A 21,402-nucleotide genomic window follows, 5' to 3' on the forward strand; every position below is an offset into this window, starting at 1 on the left:
GTTGGGATAGAGAACTAATAGAGTAAAGCTGATAAATTTGTCTCTATGTGCTTAAGTGTAAATTGGTAGAGTAATTGTTGTAATTAAAGACTTAGATAGGGGATGATGGTGGAACGGTTAAAGAGGCCAGGAGCCTATAGGTCTGCGTGTTGACGAAATAGCGTGTAGGCCGTAAGTACACATTGACTCGTGTTGACGAAATGACGTGTAGGCCGTAAGCACACATAGACCCGTGTTGACGAAATGACATGTAGATCGTAAGTACACGAACAGCCATGTTGAAGACGAAATTGTTGGGTCGTAAGTCTAAAATACACATATTATTAGCAGATAGTGAGTCATTTGTATGCATGTATATATATTGTGGTATATGATATTTTGGGGAATTCAATAAACTTCATGCTTATCCAGTTGAATATAAATGTTTTTTTCACAATTTCACACATTGAAGTTTGTTATGTTTTAGACCGGCTTTACTCCACGTTTAAGTTGGTTTTAATCAAAAAAAGATTATAGATGAATCAGTTCGGTTGAAACTGATTTTCTTTTGAACCGATCCATTTGAACCCGATTATCTTTCGAACCAACTCAGTTAAATATAGTTAGAAGGCCACACACTACAAAAAATACGGGCATTAGCGGCGACGGATGGTACCTGAACTACAAGAAATACATGGTATTCTATTATAGACTTCACCACTTCAAATCGGTATCCGTTGGATCGTCAATTTTCAAGTTACTTTTAACCTAATTTGATGACTCCCAAAATATGATATAAAGTGTTTAAATATTAGCATTTTTTTCCTCTAAAATCCCCTACAACGGGGTTATCTGCGAAGTCTCGTTTGAATCATTTTGTAGTAGGGGCATATGCATGCACAACCAATCATAATATTTCCACATTAGAAAAAAAAAAAGGAAAACAAATTTATTTTAACAAATGTATAATATTATTGCATAACTTAGAACGCAACTTGGTCTTTATTATATATGGTAGTAGGTAAGTTGAAGAGCGAGTAGAGATGTATATTACTACAAATTTAAAATGAGGGGATTTAAAATTCAAAACCTTTCCAATGGTGAAAATACGTAACTTTAGCATATGTTCAGGTACCATTTATGTATTTTTCAGTCTTTCTTACTTTTTCTAAAGGCAGCATATTTTCTTCTAATGTAAAGTTCAGTATTAGATCCAACGAAAAGTCCTTCTGTACTTGCAGCCGAGCTAGGAGCTAAGCATACGTAACAATCACATATTGTAGTAATGGATACGTCGTCACCATGGCTATCGGAACTGGTAAGCAGGCATATTCGGGCACATAGTTGTTATATATATATGTATACATATATTTATATCTTGTTACATTTAATTTACATATGTTCGTGAACCTGTACTTTAGGAAATACAAGATCAAGGATTCGTCAATCAGCTTCAGATGATTAGACCTTATTACGTGGTGGCAGACTTCAGTCTTGATTCATTTTCCTCAGAAAGCAACAGCAAGAACCCATCTTTTGCAGATCAAGGTTTTAAATCTCCATCGATTATCAAAGAAACAATCAATATCAATACGCTGCATAGTTATAAAAGCATCAACGATATTAACAACAACTATACTCCAACTGATGAAAAACCAAAGCCAAAGCCCCTTCCCAATATTCCCAACACTTTTACTATATCATTCGGAGATCAAAAACCTAAAGATGAGTTCATCCTTTTAAGCGATTCATTGGGTTGCACAACTGGAACAAAAAAGGGTACAACTGTGATCAGGAATCGAATTCAGCTTCAAGACCATATGCTGGCCGAGAGGAAGAGAAGAGAAAAGTTGGCCCGAAGATTTCTTTCTTTGTCTGCTCTACTTCCTGGCCTGAAGAAGGTATAATCATCTCATCACTGATAATCAGAACTATATATTTCGTACGATGCCCTAAAATAACAATAAATTATTGTAATATCAACTCGACAAGAAACCTCTCGGATGTGTAGTTCCTTACGAGCTAGTTAACTATTTGATTGTAGATGGATAAAGCAGCTATCTTAGAAGACGCATCTAGCTATATACAAGAACTTCAAGGTCGCGTGAAGGAACTTGAGGGATTATCAGACATGAAGGGAATAAATATGCAACCGACTGTCTCTGCGAAGAGATCAAAGCTTAGTTGTAGTAATGACGATGGTTCTTGGTCTTCTGATGAAGGAAATCTTGGAGAAATACGTAGTCCTTACAATCCAGAGATCGAAGTGAGGATGTCAGGAAGCAGTGTCATAGTACGAATCTACTGCCTGAAGAACTATGTGTCATTAGTCAAAGTGTTTGACGAGATGGAGAAGCTTGGCCTTTCAATCACGAGTAGCAGCACTTTACCATTTGCAAGTACCACTATTATTATCACCATAATTGCTAAGGTATGTACTTTATTGAATTCTTGGGTATAACCTAATTAAATATGGAATTTAAGTTTTTAATTTTTCTAATAATATGATTTCAGCGATAATTTTATGTTGATTCAGTTTACAAAAGTGGTTTGAATCTACTTCGTGCTTATTATTTAGTGCTAAATTAATAGACACCAAATTAATGCTCATTCGTCTTTCCTGATTTTTACAGAAGACGAATGACTTCTTCATGACATCAACGGATCTTGTTAACAACTTGCAACTAGCTATATGAACTTCATGAACCAGAAGATTGTCCACTGACGCATGACTTTTCTTCTTCCTTTTTTTTTTCAATACTCAGAAAAAAAACCCTACATGAGTCTGAGTAATAACTATGGTGGACTTTTGTTAATCTGCTCAATGACAAAACTTGTTAATTCACGAACTAGCCTACATGTTTAACCTAAACATGCTTCATCCTACTCGGTAAAATTTTATTATTATCCTCGTGTTTAGGTACCTCCAAGTGCTTCTGAAGAAGTGCCTCGGTACTAGCTGTTAAATTCTGCCTGTCATTTTCCGATTTTGCAGTTCTTATGGAGATGGAAGTTTCATGGTGACACTCATGACAGTATTTTTTCCATTGTGTTCCTTGTTGTTGTCTCATGTACACTCATTAGATTGAGTTTCGATTGTGGTGATTTGGGTTAATTACTATTTTTATTTACCCATCGTGTTGTTTCATGAAATTCACGTTCTTTCACGTTGGTCTTATATATTTGGGAAAAGATCATCTACGCTTTTTGGCTTTGTGAATTATGCTAGTTTCCTTGTTGGTAGCATGTTGTATGTATATGTTGTTTGTATATATACTTATATTCAAAGACATTGTTTAGAGGTTTTATTCTTTTTTCTTTTGCCAAAGCCTGGTAATTAAAAAAGTTATTCATTAAAATATATAGTGATTCTAAACTTATTATGCAAAAACATTTAGAATGGTAGTAAGTTGTGTTGGACACATACGTTCCCTACTCTAGCATGATCCATCAGATCATGGCCCTCACCGACTCTAGCATGATCGATCATCAATCCGTTCACTTCTATGTGTTCTCTTCATACACAAAGTTTCTTTCTCCCTAGCCCTCTCCCAAATTCCACACCACATATTTCTAGAAAACCACAAGCCTTCTCGGCCATTCTAATCAAACCGGGGAAAAAAGATGGACTCTGGAATTATTAGTCCCATTCTTGTAATTATGTGGTGACACTGGCCGACGGAATTTTGAGAAATGAATAGTTCATGAAACCGAAAGAGAAATGTGTTTATTAATTTCAAAATATCTCCAAAAAGCTTACAAAATCCTTTATACATAGCTAATTTGGGAGGGATTTTAAAATTTCTGAAAATTAAAATTTACAACATATTCATCTATCTAGTTAAGCTAAGAAAATCTCTAATGGTTACACTATAAATAAATATCACATCATAATTCTATTAGTAAATAAAACACTATTCCAATGGTAAACTTATTTAAATAGCTTTTTTGTTAAATTTAATCAATTTACCTTTATCTTTCTAAAATATTTTATAAACCTTCTCATTTAATTAGTTTATTTTTAAACAAAACATATTATTTAATACGAAGATATAAATAATAATATATTAATTCATTATTTATGTAAATAAAAAAAAATATTAAGTTATAGTTATAAAAGCAAAATAAAAACATTTAAAATATTATATTATCATCATAAAAACTATATTTTATAAATGAGATGTTATTAAATATTTAATAAAAATAATCAATTAGTAAAAAAATAAAAAGGTATTTAAAACTAAGTTATAATGAAAATGTTAATGGAAATATTATTAAATTAGAAGGGGTTACATGTTCAAATATATTGACCACTAAATATTTATTGAATATTTATTGAGTTGTCAAAATAAAAAAAATAAAAATAATAAAAAGCTTTCATCTCCAATGCTATTAAGTGCTCATTTAAAAAAAAAATGCATAATAATAAATTATGAAAAACCTCGCATTAAAACTGCTCTAATTAAAGATTGGAAAACAAATTGTGTTCTCTTTTAGAATAGAATATCCCTAGAATATAATAAAGAGTAAATTACACGAAAGGTAACTATTGTTAATTAGGTTAATCGGTATGTTTAGTCCTATTCTTTTTGTTCGCCCGTACCATACCTCTTGTTTAGTTTTGTTTCTTATTTTCGTTCATACCTTATATAAAATGACTACGTTGCTATCATATTTTTCCCTAATTTATTTATCAATTATAATTTTTAAAAATAGAATGGGCGCCACCCACACACTTCTGAAATTGGAACGTGATAACTTATACATGCGCATAAACCCTAAAACTCGTCATCCCACCATAACCAGTCAACCCACCCCAACACCCACACATCGTCTTCTTTTTTGATATCTTTCTCGTCCCTTAATTAGTTTTCCTTGTCGTTTCCTTTCCTAGTATTTTGGTATTCCATGTAAGATCTATATAAGGACAAGTTGGTTTCATTTATGCTCGCTTCATCTCTTGGGGGCATTCGAATATTAAGCTTTCTCCAAGCGTTGAAGTTTGTTCTAAGTATTCTTAGTCCGAATAATAGTTGCAAGTGCTCCAAGCCTCTTTCTACCCCCATTTTTATGATTGCTCAAACCTTGAGAATAGGATTATCGATTGTTGCACAGGTTTGGAATTTTACCCCGTGACATTATGATGATAATGATGACGGTGATTTTTGGTGTAGAAACATATAACTACAATTATGAACATCTTTACTGGTGTACACACAAGCACAACCCAAACGACAACTAACTAAACCTTCCAACCAAGAAAAGGAAAAGCCGAACTCATGATTTTTTTCTTAAAGAAAACCACCAAAAATCCTTTATGGTTTGTATGTGGATGTCGATCATAAGGGATTATTGGAGGAGGTGAGGATTAGGTTTTTTAGTGTTACCGTAATATTGTTATGAATCTTCCTTATACGTGCTAAAACTACGTACAATAAGTGTACATTTTAATTTATTTGAAGGGATTAAGTTGGCAAACTCAAACTCATGGTAATTATTTATGTTACTTAATTATTAATCAACATTAATAAATAAACCTTTTTATGTATTTGGATAAAAAATATTTTATTAATTTATTTAATAAGATAGTAAAACTTTTATTTATTTATATAATCTGATTGAGTAATAATATTTATCAAATATAAATTTTATTGATTTCATATCTCTGTTGCTCTTCGTATGTTACTCTATAGATGCATATATAGTTAATAAAGGTATTAAATTATTTGTTCTTTTTTTTTTTTTTTTTTTTGCACAAAGCTAGCCATTTTGTGGTGTATGTGACTGAGATAATGCACGTCTAATGAAATTCAATATATTTAAGAAACCACTTAAAATAAAAAAATATTAGTTTTAAGATTGTCCATTAAAATTGGTTGCACTCTCTATATCCAAGTCTAAATTCATATTTTATAATATCCAACAAAAAAGCAAACCAAAACCATCGATGTCAAAAAGTAAGCAAAAAGGATAACATTTGAAAGCTACTTTAAGAAATAAAATCTTAATAGTGTAAAAGGGAAGTCTGACAACAGTCCTGTCTTCTTCGATTTATTTACCTCCACTATATTCCATCTGCATTGATTTAATAGACACCATGGTTTTCCAGTATATTGTTATTCCGAAATTCTTCAAAGAATTAGACAGCCTTATCCTAAAAGTTCTCAAGAATCACCTTTTTGAGACAAATATTCAAATGATGTGAATGTGAATTTATCCCATAAAGCGACCACCCGTAAAGTTAGATCAACGTGCGTATATGGACATAAAATATATATCCTTGAATTGGAGAAGAAAACCCTAAATTTTATCATATGTTCTTGGCTTCTTGTTTTCGTTACGGCAATCGCATAGTGAAGTGCTTTTCATGATCTTTTTCCTTTATCTTCCTTTTTCATTATTCTCAATCAGGATCCTTCTTTGCATATATTCCTTAGGTTTTTATTCCTATTTGTCATTAATTAAGGCATTTTTGGCATGTGTGCCGTATTATTGTATATGTTACTTCAAAACTGATGATAACTGCTCGATTTAATTTTGTTAATTGTGTCGGACGTGAAATCTTGTAACTTTAAGAATGTTAACAAAACAAGGAGTAGAATCTTGTGTATGGTTGTCGAAAAACTATTTATGTATAATAGTGTTGGATTTGAAACCTAATCGTTTTAGAATAGTCTTTAGATACATCTTTTTTTGAATTACTTAGTTCTTAATTCTTATCCTTCTTTCTAGTTTAGTATATAAAGATCGTGTAATCAGTTTTTGATTATTATGAAATAGAAAATCGTTTCATGGTTTCTCTCTATCAAATTTCACATGGTATGAGAACTAACCTGGAAACCCTAGCCGGAATTATCCAAACCATGGCAGGATCTGATCCTGGTTTGTCTTCGACAAAGACGACCATTGATATCATGTCTCCTTACTTTGTTATATCCGCTAATCATCATGGCTAGAATTTTGTTGGAGAAAACTTACTCCATGACGGTAACTACAGTGATTGGTAGAACGAGATGACCAATGCATTGTTTGCTAAAAACAAGATTGGTTTCGTTAATGCCACCATTCCTATGTTGGGGGGAAATTTTGTCGATTTAATGAATTGGAAAAGATGTAATGTGATGGTACAAGGGTGGTTGGTGAGTTCATGTTGTTAAGAAACAGATCAAGAGCAGTGTTGTATGTTGTTACAGCTTGTGACATATGGCAGGACCTCCAAGAACGATTTGGAAAAGAAAATGCACCTCGGGCATATGAACTGATGAGAAACGTTACCACCATACAATAAGGAGACATGATCATATATGCATATTACACGAAACTTAGGATTATGTGGGATGAAATTCTAAGACATTTAACCAGATTGCTCAAGTGCAATTCCACCTAAGTTTTGTATATTTTAAAATTTTCCAATGCTTCATTTTTAGCATTAAGCAAATACACATAGCAAAACCGAGTACAGTTATCAACGAATGTGACCATATACGTTTTATTTCCCAAGGATGGAGTAGAGTGGAAATCACACAAATCAAATCACTATATACAAGTTCCAAAATAGCCGATTTTCTAGTAAGATTTGGAAATGACTGTTTTGTAACCTTTGTAAGCATGCATGTTTTATATTTTTCCAGATTCATGTCAAATTGTGGGATTAGACCGTTTTTTGACATTTCATGCATCCTTCTAAAATTGACATGACACAATCTATCATGACAAAGCATAGAGTCATCAATTTTAGAAGAAAAAGATGACACAAAAACAAAATTTTGAATAGGTGACAATTTATCAATAACATTCAAACGAAACATTTTCTTATTCAAATATTCAAAGTTAATAAACATTCTACCTCGAGATAGGATATACTTATCCGATTCATAAACTTGTTTATAACCATCAGAATTCAAACAACTACCACTAGCAAGATTCTTTCGAATCTTAGGAACAAAGAAAACATCAAAAAGTTTAATAGATTTTTCCAGAAGTAAAATCTAAACAAACAACACTGACACCACAAATAGGTTTAAATAAATCATCTCCCATGTGCATCACAGATCCATCTTCAAGTGGTGTTAATGTTTCAAACAACTGTGCATCCTTGCATACATGGTTTGTTGCACCAGAATCGATCCACGAAGCAAACATCACCATCCTATACATAGAATGATTCAGGAATAAGTGAAACATAATAAATATAATTCTGATTAGAATTATCAAGGTTAGTAATAAAATGACCTTCTTTCACTTAGTCCTTGGACCCATTTATACTTCCATTGGCTCCACTGTTTCCAGCACTATTGTTGAAGATTCACACGACAATCACGCTTGCAATGTCCCACTTTGAAGAACCACCAACAACCCAGTTCCTTTTACTTTTTGTTGGAATTATTTGGGACATATTCTTGTTTGCGTTTTCCATGTCCTTTGTTGTTCGGATTTCTTGGTTTGTTTTCAACCACATGAATCGAGGACTGTCCAGATTCAACTTTCCCTTTGTTTTTGTCACTCACTTGCACACAAAGAGATTCTTCAATGCGCAAATGACTACCAAGTTGAACCATAGACAGTTCCTCATTTTGATGTTCTCAGATTATGTTTGAAGTCTTTTCATGATGATGAAAGTTTGTCAATTACACTTGACACATCAATGACAGATCTTGAATAAACCATTTTATAGTTATTAAAATCATAATTAGGAACTTCTTGCTAGAAGAATCCTCAACCATGTATTTTGATTCAAGAGTGTCCCACAACTCCTTTGCAATTTGCACTTTGCGAAATAAATATATACATATACAATTTGTATAGAAAAAAATACACTTTTATAAATTTGGTTCGATTTGGTTCTTATCGGTTTTTACATTTTCTAAAATCGAAACCGAACCCAATATGTCGTTTTAAAAAACTCATACCTAATTTGTTGGTTTTTGTCGGGTCTTAGGTTTTGATTTGGTCTGTTTTTCGATTTTCGGGTTCGATTTTGCTCACCCCTAGTAAATACAACTAAAAAAATTTAGTTACAAATTTTTTTTTCATACTTGATTTACCCATGAATTATTTGAAATTGTTCAAATTTTACCATTATAACCAATTGTAGACGGTTATAAGGATAAAATATAACAATCATGGGTAAATAAAAAAAATCAATGAGTAATAGTGAACAAAGTTGAAAGTTTGTTATATTTCAAATTGTGGGACAGCCCTCTTTCCAACTCTCAGTAAGAATAAACATATTGATAAGAATTTGTAAAACTAGAATGGAATAGGCATTTTTTCCCCTTTTTTATTATTATTATTATTATTATTATTATTATTTATTATAAAATTATCATGATTATTATCGACGTTTTTCAATTTGTATTTTTTTACTTAATTAAATAAGTATATATACAAACGTATACACATATACAAATACACATACACAATATACATGTGCACGTTATTATTATGTTTGTTAATATTATTAAATATGTGTCGTTATATTTATTATGAATACTAATAATTATAATAAATAGTAATTAATAATAATGATAATTGAATTATTTGGAAAATAATTATACGTAATAACAAGAATGCTAGTTCTAATTAATAATTAAAATAAAATTCTAATATTAATTATTCGGCAAAGGAATATTTTCTAAAGTAAAGATTATTTTCTTAGTAATATACAAGTTGAATTTTTTTTTCTTACTAATACTAATAATAAAAATTGCATTTTTTGATAAAGAAGTGTTTCTATTGGAAATTCGTTAGTGTAACATCCGTTTTTCAGGACGAATCGAATTAGGGTTTCAAGGAGTCAAAAGTTGGATTTTTGAGAAAAATGATCTTCACGACGTGAGACATAGATAGCTCACGACGTGAGATGGGTTGCATGAAGATTTTTTCGGGGACTGAGCTCACGACGTGAGCAATTAGAGCTCACGATGTGAGGAGCGATGCAACCCAAACCCATGATCTTTTAGGGTTTCCTTCGTATTGAAGCATCTATAACCTCATTTTAGGGTTCCTTATCATCCCCAAACTCTCTTTCACCTCAGAAAAACCCTAGTGCCCATCCTTGCTTGATCTTTGGCGGTTTTGGAGATTTTCTTGGATTGGGAGAAGGAGGAAAGAAGAAGAAGAAGAAGAAGAAGAAGGTGGTCTTGTGTTGTGGCTTGCAAGGAATCATCATCATCATCACCTTGCTTTCTTTCTGGACCATTGTAAGTGATAAAGCTCCGATCTTTATGGTTTTATAAGGATAAATCTAAGTTTTGTCCCACTTTTCTTCTTGGATGTGCATGTTTGAAAGTATAAAAAACCATAAAGTTGGCAACTTTATGAGTTAAGAGGGCCTTAGGGATGTCTTGGAGTTCAGATCTATAGAATGGTTGAGTTTTGGAACCTTGCATGAAAGTTGGATGTCTTATCTTCAACTCCGCGCCTAAATGAGATCTAGACATGTATTGGACATATATGTCTTAAAAGCATGGACTTTCTAGTGTATTAAGAGGTTATAAAACTTTCTGGAAAGTTAGAGTTCAAGGCTTAATGAATTAAGGACTTAAAAGTTGGATTTTTCGCCTCAGACTGTTCTCACAACGTGAGACACAAGGTCTCACGACGTGAGGAGCGGTTGATGTCGTGTCTGATGAGCTTATGGGTACTCACGACATGAAGAAAGGCTTCCCACGTCGTGAGGACAGCTCAGGTGTCATTCCTTGACTAAGTTGACTAGGTTGAGTTGTGATGAGTTGGGGATCAGACCATGTGAGCTCTCACGACGTGACCAAGGTCTGGCCACGACGTGAGATGTGATTTTCGGCTTTGGGCCTTGTTGGGCCCTAGTTGTCTGTTTTTAGGCCTTCTTGGATTAGGCCCATGAGGGGTTTTGGGCCCAATTAGGAAGTTGGGCCATATTGAGCTTCTTGGTGCTATTGGTTTGGGCCTTAGATGTTGGGCCAAGTGAGGAAAAGAGTAAAATGGAATTTTACCCTGGGTGGTGGACAATCGGACTAGGATTTCAGTTATGGGTTGTGGACCAATTATTAATTGGGTATTATTTGATGATGCTAGCGCGGTGATTTTTCCGGTTCAGTAGTCCGAGCTTTTATTTGAAATATTCAGCAACGTGAGGTGAGTCTCCTCACTGTACTATGGGTCGAAGGCACCAATGATGGCCCATTGGCTTATGTTATATAGGAAGACCAGGGGGTGGCCCGTGGCAATTGTATGAAAGACCCGGAGGTGGCTCCCGGTAAATTGTATGCAAGACCAGGGATCGGACCCTTGCAAATGGGTAGACATATATATATATATATATATATATATATATATATATATATATATATATATATATATATATATAGATTGTATGCTAGTTGTTTTTGTGATACTGGCATGGAAGACCAGGAGGTGGCTCTTGGCACTTGTCTGTAAGACCTAGGGTTTTGGCCACGGCCTGGAAAGGAAAGACCATGATATGGCACGTGGCATAATGGAAAGACTATGGTCGGAACATAGCAATCTCTATTGTATGTATGGTATATGTTATTTAGGGGAAATCACTAAGCTTTGTGCTTACGGTTTATGATTATGGTTTCACGTACTTCTGGTACAAAGGGGAAGGACCCGGCGTGACTGCACTGCATCCATCCATATTTCTGCAACTTTATGATTTTGGATTGTACTATGATAACTGTTTTTACCTTGTTACACTTTTGAATGATTGGAAATGTTAAATGGTGTTTATGGTTGAATTAAAAATAAATTTTTACCTTTCAATTTTTGGGACGTTACAAGTTGGTATCAGAGCCTTGGTTTGAGGGATTCTGACATACTCTCAGGTGTGTCTGAACTCAAACTGAGGGTTTGGTAAAATTTTCATAAAATAAATGTTTTAATATAAGGTTTTCTAATAAAAGATAGGGGTGGTGCATGCAATCAGCCGAGCTCGAGTAAGTGATTCCCAGAATACCCATACATGTTTGTTATATTATGTGTTATGAGATTTGCAAGCTAGATTAGGGCTAAGGATCGTCTCAGGATTTCATGATTAGGAGAGATGCCTTTGTATTCATGTTGTTTGAGCTTTATAATTGCATGCTAGTATGGATCTCAGATGATTGTATATAATGGCTTGATTAGTTGGTTCGTCGGTTAGATTTTCCCATTGCCCAAATGTTGCATGATTTGTGATTTGGGGGACTCATATTAATGTGAGCTAATTATTTCATGAATACGTTAAGTTGCATGCTACAAAGGTTAAATAATCTCATAGTGATGTATTTGACCCTACTGCTCAGCTCTCGTCTGAGTCTAACCATTGTAGGGATGAGTCTTTTACTCGAAGGATTATCTAAGCTTTGTTGCATGTGATTGTATTCATGAAGTAGTTAACTAACATTATTGAGAGTTCTTCAGCAGCTGATAGCAGGGTGAGGTCGGGAACCTAGGAGAGTATATGGAGTGATTTTAGCAGGTTCGGATGCGTTGCTTAGCGAGTACTTGGTGTATCAGTTTGAGAAGGTGACATAGAGGATTCATGATGATTCTTGAGGAAAATATGGATATGTATGGAAGGTAGTATTGGGCTCGTACTACTGAAAGCACATGATCCATACTCGAATCGAGGGTAGTCACATAGAATCTAGGGAGCCTGTCAGATGAGGATTATTTAGGTATGTTTTGATCATTTGCATTCTTGCTTTTCAGAATGGTGATGAGCACGCATGGAGGAGGTTCAGGTTCCGATTCAGGCTCAGGTGCAGGTACTGAGCCAATTGATGAGAAGATGGCGAAGCTCATCTCGTCGGAGATTACCCGCGGTATTTTGGAGCAAACTCCTGTGATCTTTGGGACGGTCAAGGATGGGATTATGGAGATTTTGGATGAGCATCTGGGTGCGTTCCGCACTAAGGTTATGACAATTGTGGGAGCTCGCACTCTTTCCTTTCGCGAGTTCCGTGCTTGTGGAGCTCCTAAGTTCTTTGGGGAGAAGGACCCTATTTCTAGTAGAAGGTGGTTAGCGGACATGGTGAATGATTTTCGGACGAGTTTCTGCCCTGAGGGGTTGAAGGTCAGATTTGCTTCCTGTCTTCAGAAAGACAGAGCTCGAGATTGGTGGGAGGAGGTAGACTTCGTTTTGGGTGGCGAAGCCCTGGAGACGATGACTTGGGATGAGTTTGTGTGTAACATCTCGATTTTCAAGTATTTACCATTTAGCCCCTTGTATGGGAATTGTTTGCATTTTTGACCCTTGAGTATGAGGAAGGTTGCTAGAATGGCCTTTAGTGGCAATATGCTAATTTTGATCAGGATTAGTACGTTGAGCGCCCTAGTACGCTGGGGGTACACCTCATACGCAGGGCGTACGTGAGGAAAATGCAAACCCTAATTTTTAGGGTTTGGTTCATAGATAAACCCCATTATAGCCTTACTTCTCATTCCTTTCACCAGCCTCCATCCTGTCAAAACGTTTTTGCAAACCCTAATCTACCTTGTGAGCATTTTTAAGTTTGTGTATGTGTGTTTTATGCCTTTGAGGAAGAAGGAAGGAAGTAGAGATCATCTTGGAGGAGTGAAGCACCTTAGATCCAGAATCACACCATCTTTTGGCATCACTTGGAGGTATAAAGTGATGGGTTTTATGCATAAAAAACAAATCCTATGTGTGCATTCAACCCTAATGTTTGATCAACGTTTTCTGTAATTGAACATACAATTTGAACAACAAAATAGAAAACCCTAATCTCGTAGCATATTAACGAAATACATAAAAAAGGGTTAGAAGATTCATACCTTGATTATTATATAGTAATAACAATCAAAATCCTTATGTTGATGAAGCCTTGAGAGCAAGCGTCACAAATATCACGCCTCTAGTGATTCACACCCAACACTAGCAAAGGATGATGATTGAGAAGGAGGAGAGAGGCTCAAATTTTCGGCTAGGTCTTCCAAAGAACAAGTGGCCAAAAATTGTAGGGTTTAGGTTGTTTATATAGTGCAGTCAGGAAACCATAGATAAACCCTCATCCAAGATTATCTTAAACCGGATAATTATCCACTTTCCTGCTTATCCACCAAAGACTATTCTAGAAACCCTAAGGCTTATAAAACTATCCATAGCCAATGGAGGGTTCTAGATTGCCTCTTACTCAACTATTGAACAATTACATTTCAGTCCCTGCACTTTTAATTAATTTCTTTAATCCCAAAATTAATTCCAATTAATTTATGATTAAATATTACTATTTCTAATTAATATATTATTTTCATAACAAATTAGTAAATCATTTATTCTAATTTATTAATCAAATAATAAATCAACCTCTTTCTCCAAAATCATCCAGTCTAGTTGCTAGTGTTGAGGGCAACCCAAAAGGATTGTGCTACTACCAATTTAAGTATATACCAATTATAGTTATGGGCTTAGACACCTAATCCAACAGTCTCCCAATTGGATAAGTCTAATAACTATAATTTCTAGTATATCCTTCAAAACTGATTAGCAAATTGTAGCTCTCAAAGCTGATGTCGAACTCTGATCTAGTCAGTTACGTGCCCTAAGATAAGTGATCATATAATCTCCCGTTTTGCAAGATATCGTGCGGATATGAGACATGGAACAAAATCAATCTCATGTCTAATACTTTGAGACACCAGTAGCTCGAAGTGATAAAGTCAAACTCCACCAAATGCAGCTCCAAGTCCAACACCTACATCCACCGATGATCCTCTTCCATAAATTCCCAAATTACCAAAATACCCCTAGAAGTCAAAGTCAAAGTCAACGGTCAAAGTCAACAGTCCATGTTGACCCAACTCGTCGAGTGCAGCTAGCAACTCGTCGAGTTCCTTAAGAACTCGGAAAGTCATAAAACCCTAACTGACTCACCGAGTTTCCAACCAACTCGTCGAGTCCATGCGTGTCCAGATGTCGGGGAAAACCTAACTGACTCGTCGAGTCCTCTTACTGACTCGCCGAGTTCATGCAGAATCAAATACGGGCAACCTTCATCCGACTCGTCGAGTCGGCTATGCGACTCGTCGAGTTCATGCAGTCCAATTCCTATCCAGACGTTTTTAAGCTACTCCAAAGATCCAACTTATTGATCTAGCTTCCTAAGGCACAGATTCCACGTAAAGCTGCAAACTTTACGTGCATGCAAGGTCCTACATGCTTAGAACACAAAAACCAAGTCTAGAATGGGGGTTTAGGGCATGGTGAAGGGTTGATACTAGATAAACCTAATAACTTTCTGAATTTGGGACCTAGAGGAGTCCAGATCTGAAGTAACAACTTAAGATCACCCCCAATACCCGAAGTGACTCCCAAAAATGCTAAAGATGGCCCTAAACCTAAGCATGAAAAGATCTAGCTAAAGCTAAGCCAAGGTAACGACTTGTTACCTTCAAAATGATGCCAAGATGAAGTAGAGTAAGATCCACAAGCTCCTCTTTGCCCCAAGCTTCTTATACTTCACACCTTTTTCACAAAATGCACCAAAATACTCTTTAAACCTCACAACACTCAAGAACAAGGTTAATAGCGATTAGGGTTTCTTTCTGGCCGCCAAGAGGTGATAAGGGACAGGAGGTAAGGACTTAAGGTCCTTTAAATAGGGTGCAAACCCTAAAAATTATGGTTTCATCTCCCAGCTACTACTCGTCGAGTCCGGGTCCTCCGACTCGTCAAGTAGATCCAATAATCCATGCGGGCTGACTAAGTTCTACACGACAAGTTGGGGCCTCCAACTTGTCGAGTTCCTTTAATAAAATGAGTAAAAAGCTTTTAGAAATATACCTGGGAGTCGGGGTGTTACAATTCTCCCCCACTTCAACTAGACTTCGTCCGAGATGTCTGCTGCGGCGAACAATTCTGGATAGTGCTCCCGCATCTCTGCCTCTGGCTCCCACGTCCACTTGGATCCCCTCCTGTGCTCCCATTGTACCTTTACCAGAGGTACTTCCTTGTTTCGTAGAACCTTTACCTTCCTCTCAAGAACAGCCACTGGCCTCTCCACGTAATTCAAGCGCTCGTAGACCTGAATATCGTCTAACGATACTACTGCCCCCTCATCTGCTATGCACTTCCGCAACTGTGACATATGGAAAGTGATGTGGACCTGACTAAGCTCCTCCGGAAGATCCATTCGATAAGCAACCTTGCCAACCCTGTAAATGATCCTGAATGGCCTAATGTATCGGGGACCCAACTTCCCCCTCTTCCTGAAGCGAATCACACCCTTCCAGGGTGAGACCTTGAGGAGCACCATGTCACCGACCTGAAACTCCAACTCAGATCGGCGCCGGTCGGCGTAACACTTATGCCGACTCTGTGCGGTCTGCAGTTGCTGTCTAATCTGCTGAATCATCTCGGTAGTCTGCATGACTACCTCGGTCCGACCCATTACCCTGTGACCAACCTCGCCCCAACAGACTGGGGTGCGACATCTCCGTACAAACAACAACTCATAAGGTGGAGCACCAATACTGGAATGAAAGTTGTTGTTATAGGAGAACTCTGGAAGGGGTAGGTAGGAGTCCCAGCTCCCACCAAAGTCAATAATGCAGGCTCTCAACATATCCTCGAGAGTTTGTATGGTCCGCTCACTCTGGTCGTCCGTCTGCGGATGATAGGTTGTACTGAAGTGCAGCCGCATGCCCAGTTCCTCGTGGAACTTCTGCCAAAATCGGGAGGTAAACCCCATGGCGAGCGACAATCTCGCGTATATACACATCGGCCAGCTTCTCGGCCGATGAGCTCTCCCGAATGGGCAGAAAATGAGCACTCTTGGTCAATCGATCCATGATGACCCAAATAACGTCGAACCCCTTTGCCATTCTCGGCAGCTTGGTGATAAAGTCCATCGTGATCTGCTCCCATTTCCACATGGGAATCTCTAGAGGTTGCAGCTTTCCATGCGGCCTCTGGTACTCGGCCTTGAACATCCTGCAGGTCAAGCACCTCTCAAGATACCAAGCGATCTCTCGCTTCATGCACGGCCACCAGTAACTCAATCGCAAGTCCCGGTACATCTTGGTGGCCCCGGGTGAATAGAGAAGCGAGACTTATGAGCCTTCTCCAATATAGTCTGTCTGACCCCACCAGACATCGGAACCCAGACCCTGCCGCAACGGGTCAGTAATCCCCAGCTATCCTGTACAAACTGGTTGTTCTCACCCCTAATAATCTCAAGCTTCCAATTCTCCTGACGCATACCCTCTGTCTGAGCTTCCCTGATCAAGCTCACAAGTAGAGAATCCACGGATATCCTCATACATGTCTCTAGGGTAGAAGATCCAGCTGACTTGCGGCTCAGAGCGTCTGCAACCACGTTCGCTTTACCAGGATGGTAAAGGATCTCGCAGTCATAATCCTTGACCACGTCAAGCCACCTGCACTGTCTCATGTTTAGATTCGGCTGATCCATGATGTGCCTCAGACTCTTGTGGTCCGTGTAAATGGTACAGCGGACCCCATAGAGGTAATGTCTCCAAATCTTGAGAGCGAATACCACCGCTCCCAACTCCAGATCATGAGTAGGGTATCTCGTCTCATGCGGCTTCAACTGTCGCGATGCGTAGGCTATCACCCATCCTCTCTGCATGAGGACCGGTCCCAGTCCCGTGATGCATGCATCACAGAACACCACAAAATCTTCAAATCCCTCCGGAAGTGTCAAGACTGGAGCCTCACATAGTCGCTCTCTGAGGGTCTCAAACGCCCTCTGCTGCTCGAAGCCCCACCGGAAATCCACCCCCTTCCTCGTCAGACGAGTGAGAGCTACCGCAATCTTGGAGAAATCCTGTATGAACCTCTGGTAGTACCCTGCCAATCCCAAGAAGCTCCTGATGTCTGAGGGAGATTTCAGAACCTCGCACTGCATAACCGCCTCGATTTTGGCCGGATCGACCAAAATCCCCTCCTGGTTAACGAGGTGTCCAAGGAACTGAACCTCTCGTAACCAAAACTCGCACTTCGAGAACTTGGCATACAACCGCTCTCACCTCAAAACTCCTAATAGCTCCCCAAGATGCTCCTCATGCTGCTCTCGGGTCTTGGAGTACACCAAGATATCATCTATGAACACTATGACCGAGCGGTCGAGCATCGGTGTGCAGACCCGGTTCATCAGGTCCATAAATATTGTTGGCGCGTTGGTGAGCCCAAACAGCATCACCACGAACTCGTAATGTCCATAACGAGTTCGGAACGCGGTCTTCTCCACGTCCACTTCCCTAACCATGAACTCATGGTACCCGAACCTCAGATCTATCTTGGAGAACCAAGATTTTCCCTGCAACTGATCAAAAAGATCATCTATCCTCGGGAGTGGATAACGGTTCTTCACCATCAAATTGTTCATCTCCCAGTAGTCAATGCACTTCCGGTGTGAACTATCCTTCTTCCTGACGAAGAGAATCGGCGCTCCCTACGGAGAACTGCTCGGATGAATGAACTGCTTGCCTAGCAGTTCATGTAACTGTGACGAAAGCTCCTGCATCTCCGGTGGTGCCAATCGGTACGGCGCCTTGGCGATAGGGGCCGCACCTGGCACTAAGTCGATCCTAAACTCGACCTGCCTCTCCGGAGGCATTCCGGGTAACTCCTCCGGAAATACGTCAGTAAACTCTCTGACCACTGGAACCTCTGATACTGAAACCTGATCCCTGCCCCGCGTATCCACCACATATGCTAGATAACCCGCACACTCGTGATGAATGTACCGTCGAGCCCTGGCAGCCAAACAAAACCCTGAACCCAATCTGGTGCCCTCTCCGTAAATAATCAGTTCTCCCCCACTTGGGGTTCGAACTACCACTCGCTGACCCTCGCAGTCGATTATGGCACCGAAGCGACTAAGCCAGTCCATACCCACAATCAAACATACATCCCCCATGGAAATAGGGATCAGGTCTATCGGGAAAGATATCTCGAAGATCTCCAACATGCAACTCCGATAGACCGAAGAAGAAGAAATCCCATGTTCGTTGGCGATAGAGACTCGCAACGGACACTCTAGCTCTCCCACTGGCAAACCGAACTCCCTACTAAATATCTGAGAGACAAACGACCGACTCGCCCCCGAGTAAAATAATACCAAAGCAGGTAAGGAGTTCACTAAAAATGTACCTAATTATAGGTACAAACATATAAGCATAAACAGATATCATTAGTAAAATAAGGGATAGAAACAGACCAGCAACCACGTCTGGTGCTGCTCTAGCCTCCTCTAGTGTAAGCTGGAAGGCGCGTCCCTGGGCCCTCGGGGGCGCTGCTCCACCCTGACTCCCGTCAGTAATCCTTAGTGTAGTCGGTGCTGGAGCCTACGTCGGCCTGGACGCGAGCTGTGGACAGTTGGTCTTCACGTGACCAACCTGATGACAATGGTAGAAGATCCTCATATCCTGAACCGGGGCTGTCTGGTGACAATCCTTCACATAATGCCCCTCTCTGCCGCATTTGCGGCACGCGCTGCTGAATCTACAAACCCCCGAGTGACCCTTCCTGCACTTGCCACAAGTGAGGCCCTGCTGCCCCCTGTCCTGGAATCAGCGGTCTTAGACCGCTTTGGCGCCGGCGGTGACTGTGCCGAGGCATGCCGCTGCTCCCTCAATTGCAGCTCAATCTCCAACTCACGCCGCCTAGTGGCCTCCTGTAACTCCAACAAAGTATCACATCGCTGAGTGGCGACAAACTGACGGATGTCAGTCTTGATCATGCTCAGATAACGTGTCATCTGAGCCTGCTCAGAAGCAAACTTCGGGCAAAACATCATCCTCTCCGTGAACATGCGGGTGATCCCCGTCACCGTGTCACCATCCTATCTCAAATCCAGAAACTCCTAAGCTAACCGTTCCCGCTCGACTCGTGGAATGTAGCGAGCGCGGAACATATCCCTGAACTGCTCCCTAGTAACCGTAACTCTCTGGTCATCTGAGTACGATCCAGTCATCAACCTCCACCAGTCCTTTGCCCCAGACGTTAGGAGGTTCAGGGCACATCTGACCTTCTGGTCAGTAGGACATGAACACGTGAAGAAACACCCCTCCACGTCAGATAGCCACCTAATGGGTTTGATGGGGTCCTGATTCCCATCAAAAGAAAGGGGCTTCATGTTGTCGAAGTCTCGATACTGAAAAGCCCGACTGGCTCCTACCCCTGCCGCTGTTACAGCCGATGTGGCTGCTGCGGCACCCGCCTGAGTGAGGGCTGCATAGCGATCATCGAAGTACTCCACCATGGCGGTCTTGAAAGACCCAAACATCTCCGGTAACTGAGCCCGGAACATAGAAGCAACCTCATCATGCATGATCTCCCAGATCCTAGCGTCTATCTCGTCTGGCCCCATATGGACGATAGTCTCGGGCGCTGTCGGCGCCTCCTGTCTGCCTCCTCCTAATCCTAACCCGGATCCAGTCACAAATCGTCGAGTAACCACCATGCTGAAAATATACCAGAAAGATATCAGATATTCCACATAACAATCCGGGAACCAACTCCCAACAAAACCCTAGGGTTGTGACTTCCTTGCTATGCGTATGGGTCATGTGCTTTTAGTAGTACGGACCCATACTACCTTTCACACCTACCCATATTTGTCTCAAGTATCATCACAACGCCCTAATAACATACGTAAGCATGGCATGCGCTCAATCCTCACTCCTAGAGGAAGGCTAAATATCTCATAACTGGTGGAATCATCCCAAACAACCCATCCATGAAACTTCCACTAACCCTGCAGCACTCGTGTATGCTAGCCATACATAACACTGGACCCTATAGACTTCCGAATACCTAATCTTATGCCCTTCATCAAACAAGAACAAGAAATAAGGCCAAACCAAACATTCTCGGGCTATAAGATCTTAATTATGTACGGTCGCGATGCATACACTAATCAACTACAGTAATGATGTCAATTTCATATACGGAAAAACCTTAGGCTATCAGGCATCATATAATCATGCAATTTCTATCATGCAATTCCTGAAGACCCCTAGCCTAGTACTAGCATGTTTTTCTAACATATCACATAAACCAAATAATTCGTAAGATATTTTGGGGTCCATCCGCGAGCTCCGGCTGATCGTACACTTGCATCCTCCTTTAATATTTTGAAAACATTTTAAGAAAATCGTTTTTAAATATTGTCCTCAGTTTGAGAATGGAGACACGCGAGTGTTTCCTCCAATTCACTCAAACCAAGGCTCTGATACCAACTTGTAACATCCATAAAAATCATGCCAAATTTAAACTTTTATAAACATATTAAAACTAATGATTATTACAAAACTTGTTTTTCAAAATAGTTCAGTGTCAGAGTATCCCAGAATCAAATCATAAACAATAGGAGGTGTACGATCACGCCTTCACCTTCCTGCGATCATCAGAAGTACCTGAAACAATAATTGATAAATGTAAGCTCGAAGGCT

General features: G+C 39.0%; 1 protein-coding gene across 2 annotated transcripts; it reads left to right on the forward strand.

Annotated features, from left to right (window-relative positions):
- The first annotated feature begins 1,079 nt into the window (after positions 1-1,079).
- Positions 1,080-2,824, forward strand: LOC145156825 (transcription factor bHLH18-like). 2 transcript variants are annotated; one of them, XM_079076059.1, is made up of 5 exons: positions 1,080-1,110; positions 1,221-1,297; positions 1,401-1,880; positions 2,024-2,410; positions 2,613-2,824. In XM_079076059.1, exons 2-5 carry the CDS (start codon positions 1,265-1,267, stop codon positions 2,673-2,675), a joined length of 963 nt encoding a protein of 320 aa, XP_078932185.1. In that variant the 5' UTR covers positions 1,080-1,110; positions 1,221-1,264; the 3' UTR covers positions 2,676-2,824. The 2 variants fall into 2 exon arrangements, with proteins under 2 accessions (XP_078932185.1, XP_078932184.1); XM_079076058.1 differs by lacking the exon at positions 1,080-1,110 and having other exon boundaries at positions 1,192-1,297.
- The last annotated feature ends 18,578 nt before the right edge of the window (positions 2,825-21,402 follow it).

Source organism: Lactuca virosa, chromosome 2 (genome assembly GCF_052849685.1).
Source record: "Lactuca virosa cultivar CGN04683 chromosome 2, Lactuca_virosa_CGN04683_v6, whole genome shotgun sequence".
Taxonomy (NCBI): Eukaryota; Viridiplantae; Streptophyta; class Magnoliopsida; order Asterales; family Asteraceae; genus Lactuca; species Lactuca virosa.

What these genes read in the sequence shown, in the direction of transcription:
- LOC145156825 (XM_079076059.1), top strand. Translation starts at nt 1,265, where the DNA reads ATGGATACGTCGTCACCATGGCTATCGGAACTG. An exon ending in CACCATGGCTATCGGAACTG is followed by an intron (nt 1,298 to 1,400) that starts GTAAGCAGGCAT and finishes CCTGTACTTTAG; the next exon opens with GAAATACAAGATCAAGGATT. An exon ending in TTATCACCATAATTGCTAAG is followed by an intron (nt 2,411 to 2,612) that starts GTATGTACTTTA and finishes TGATTTTTACAG; the next exon opens with AAGACGAATGACTTCTTCAT.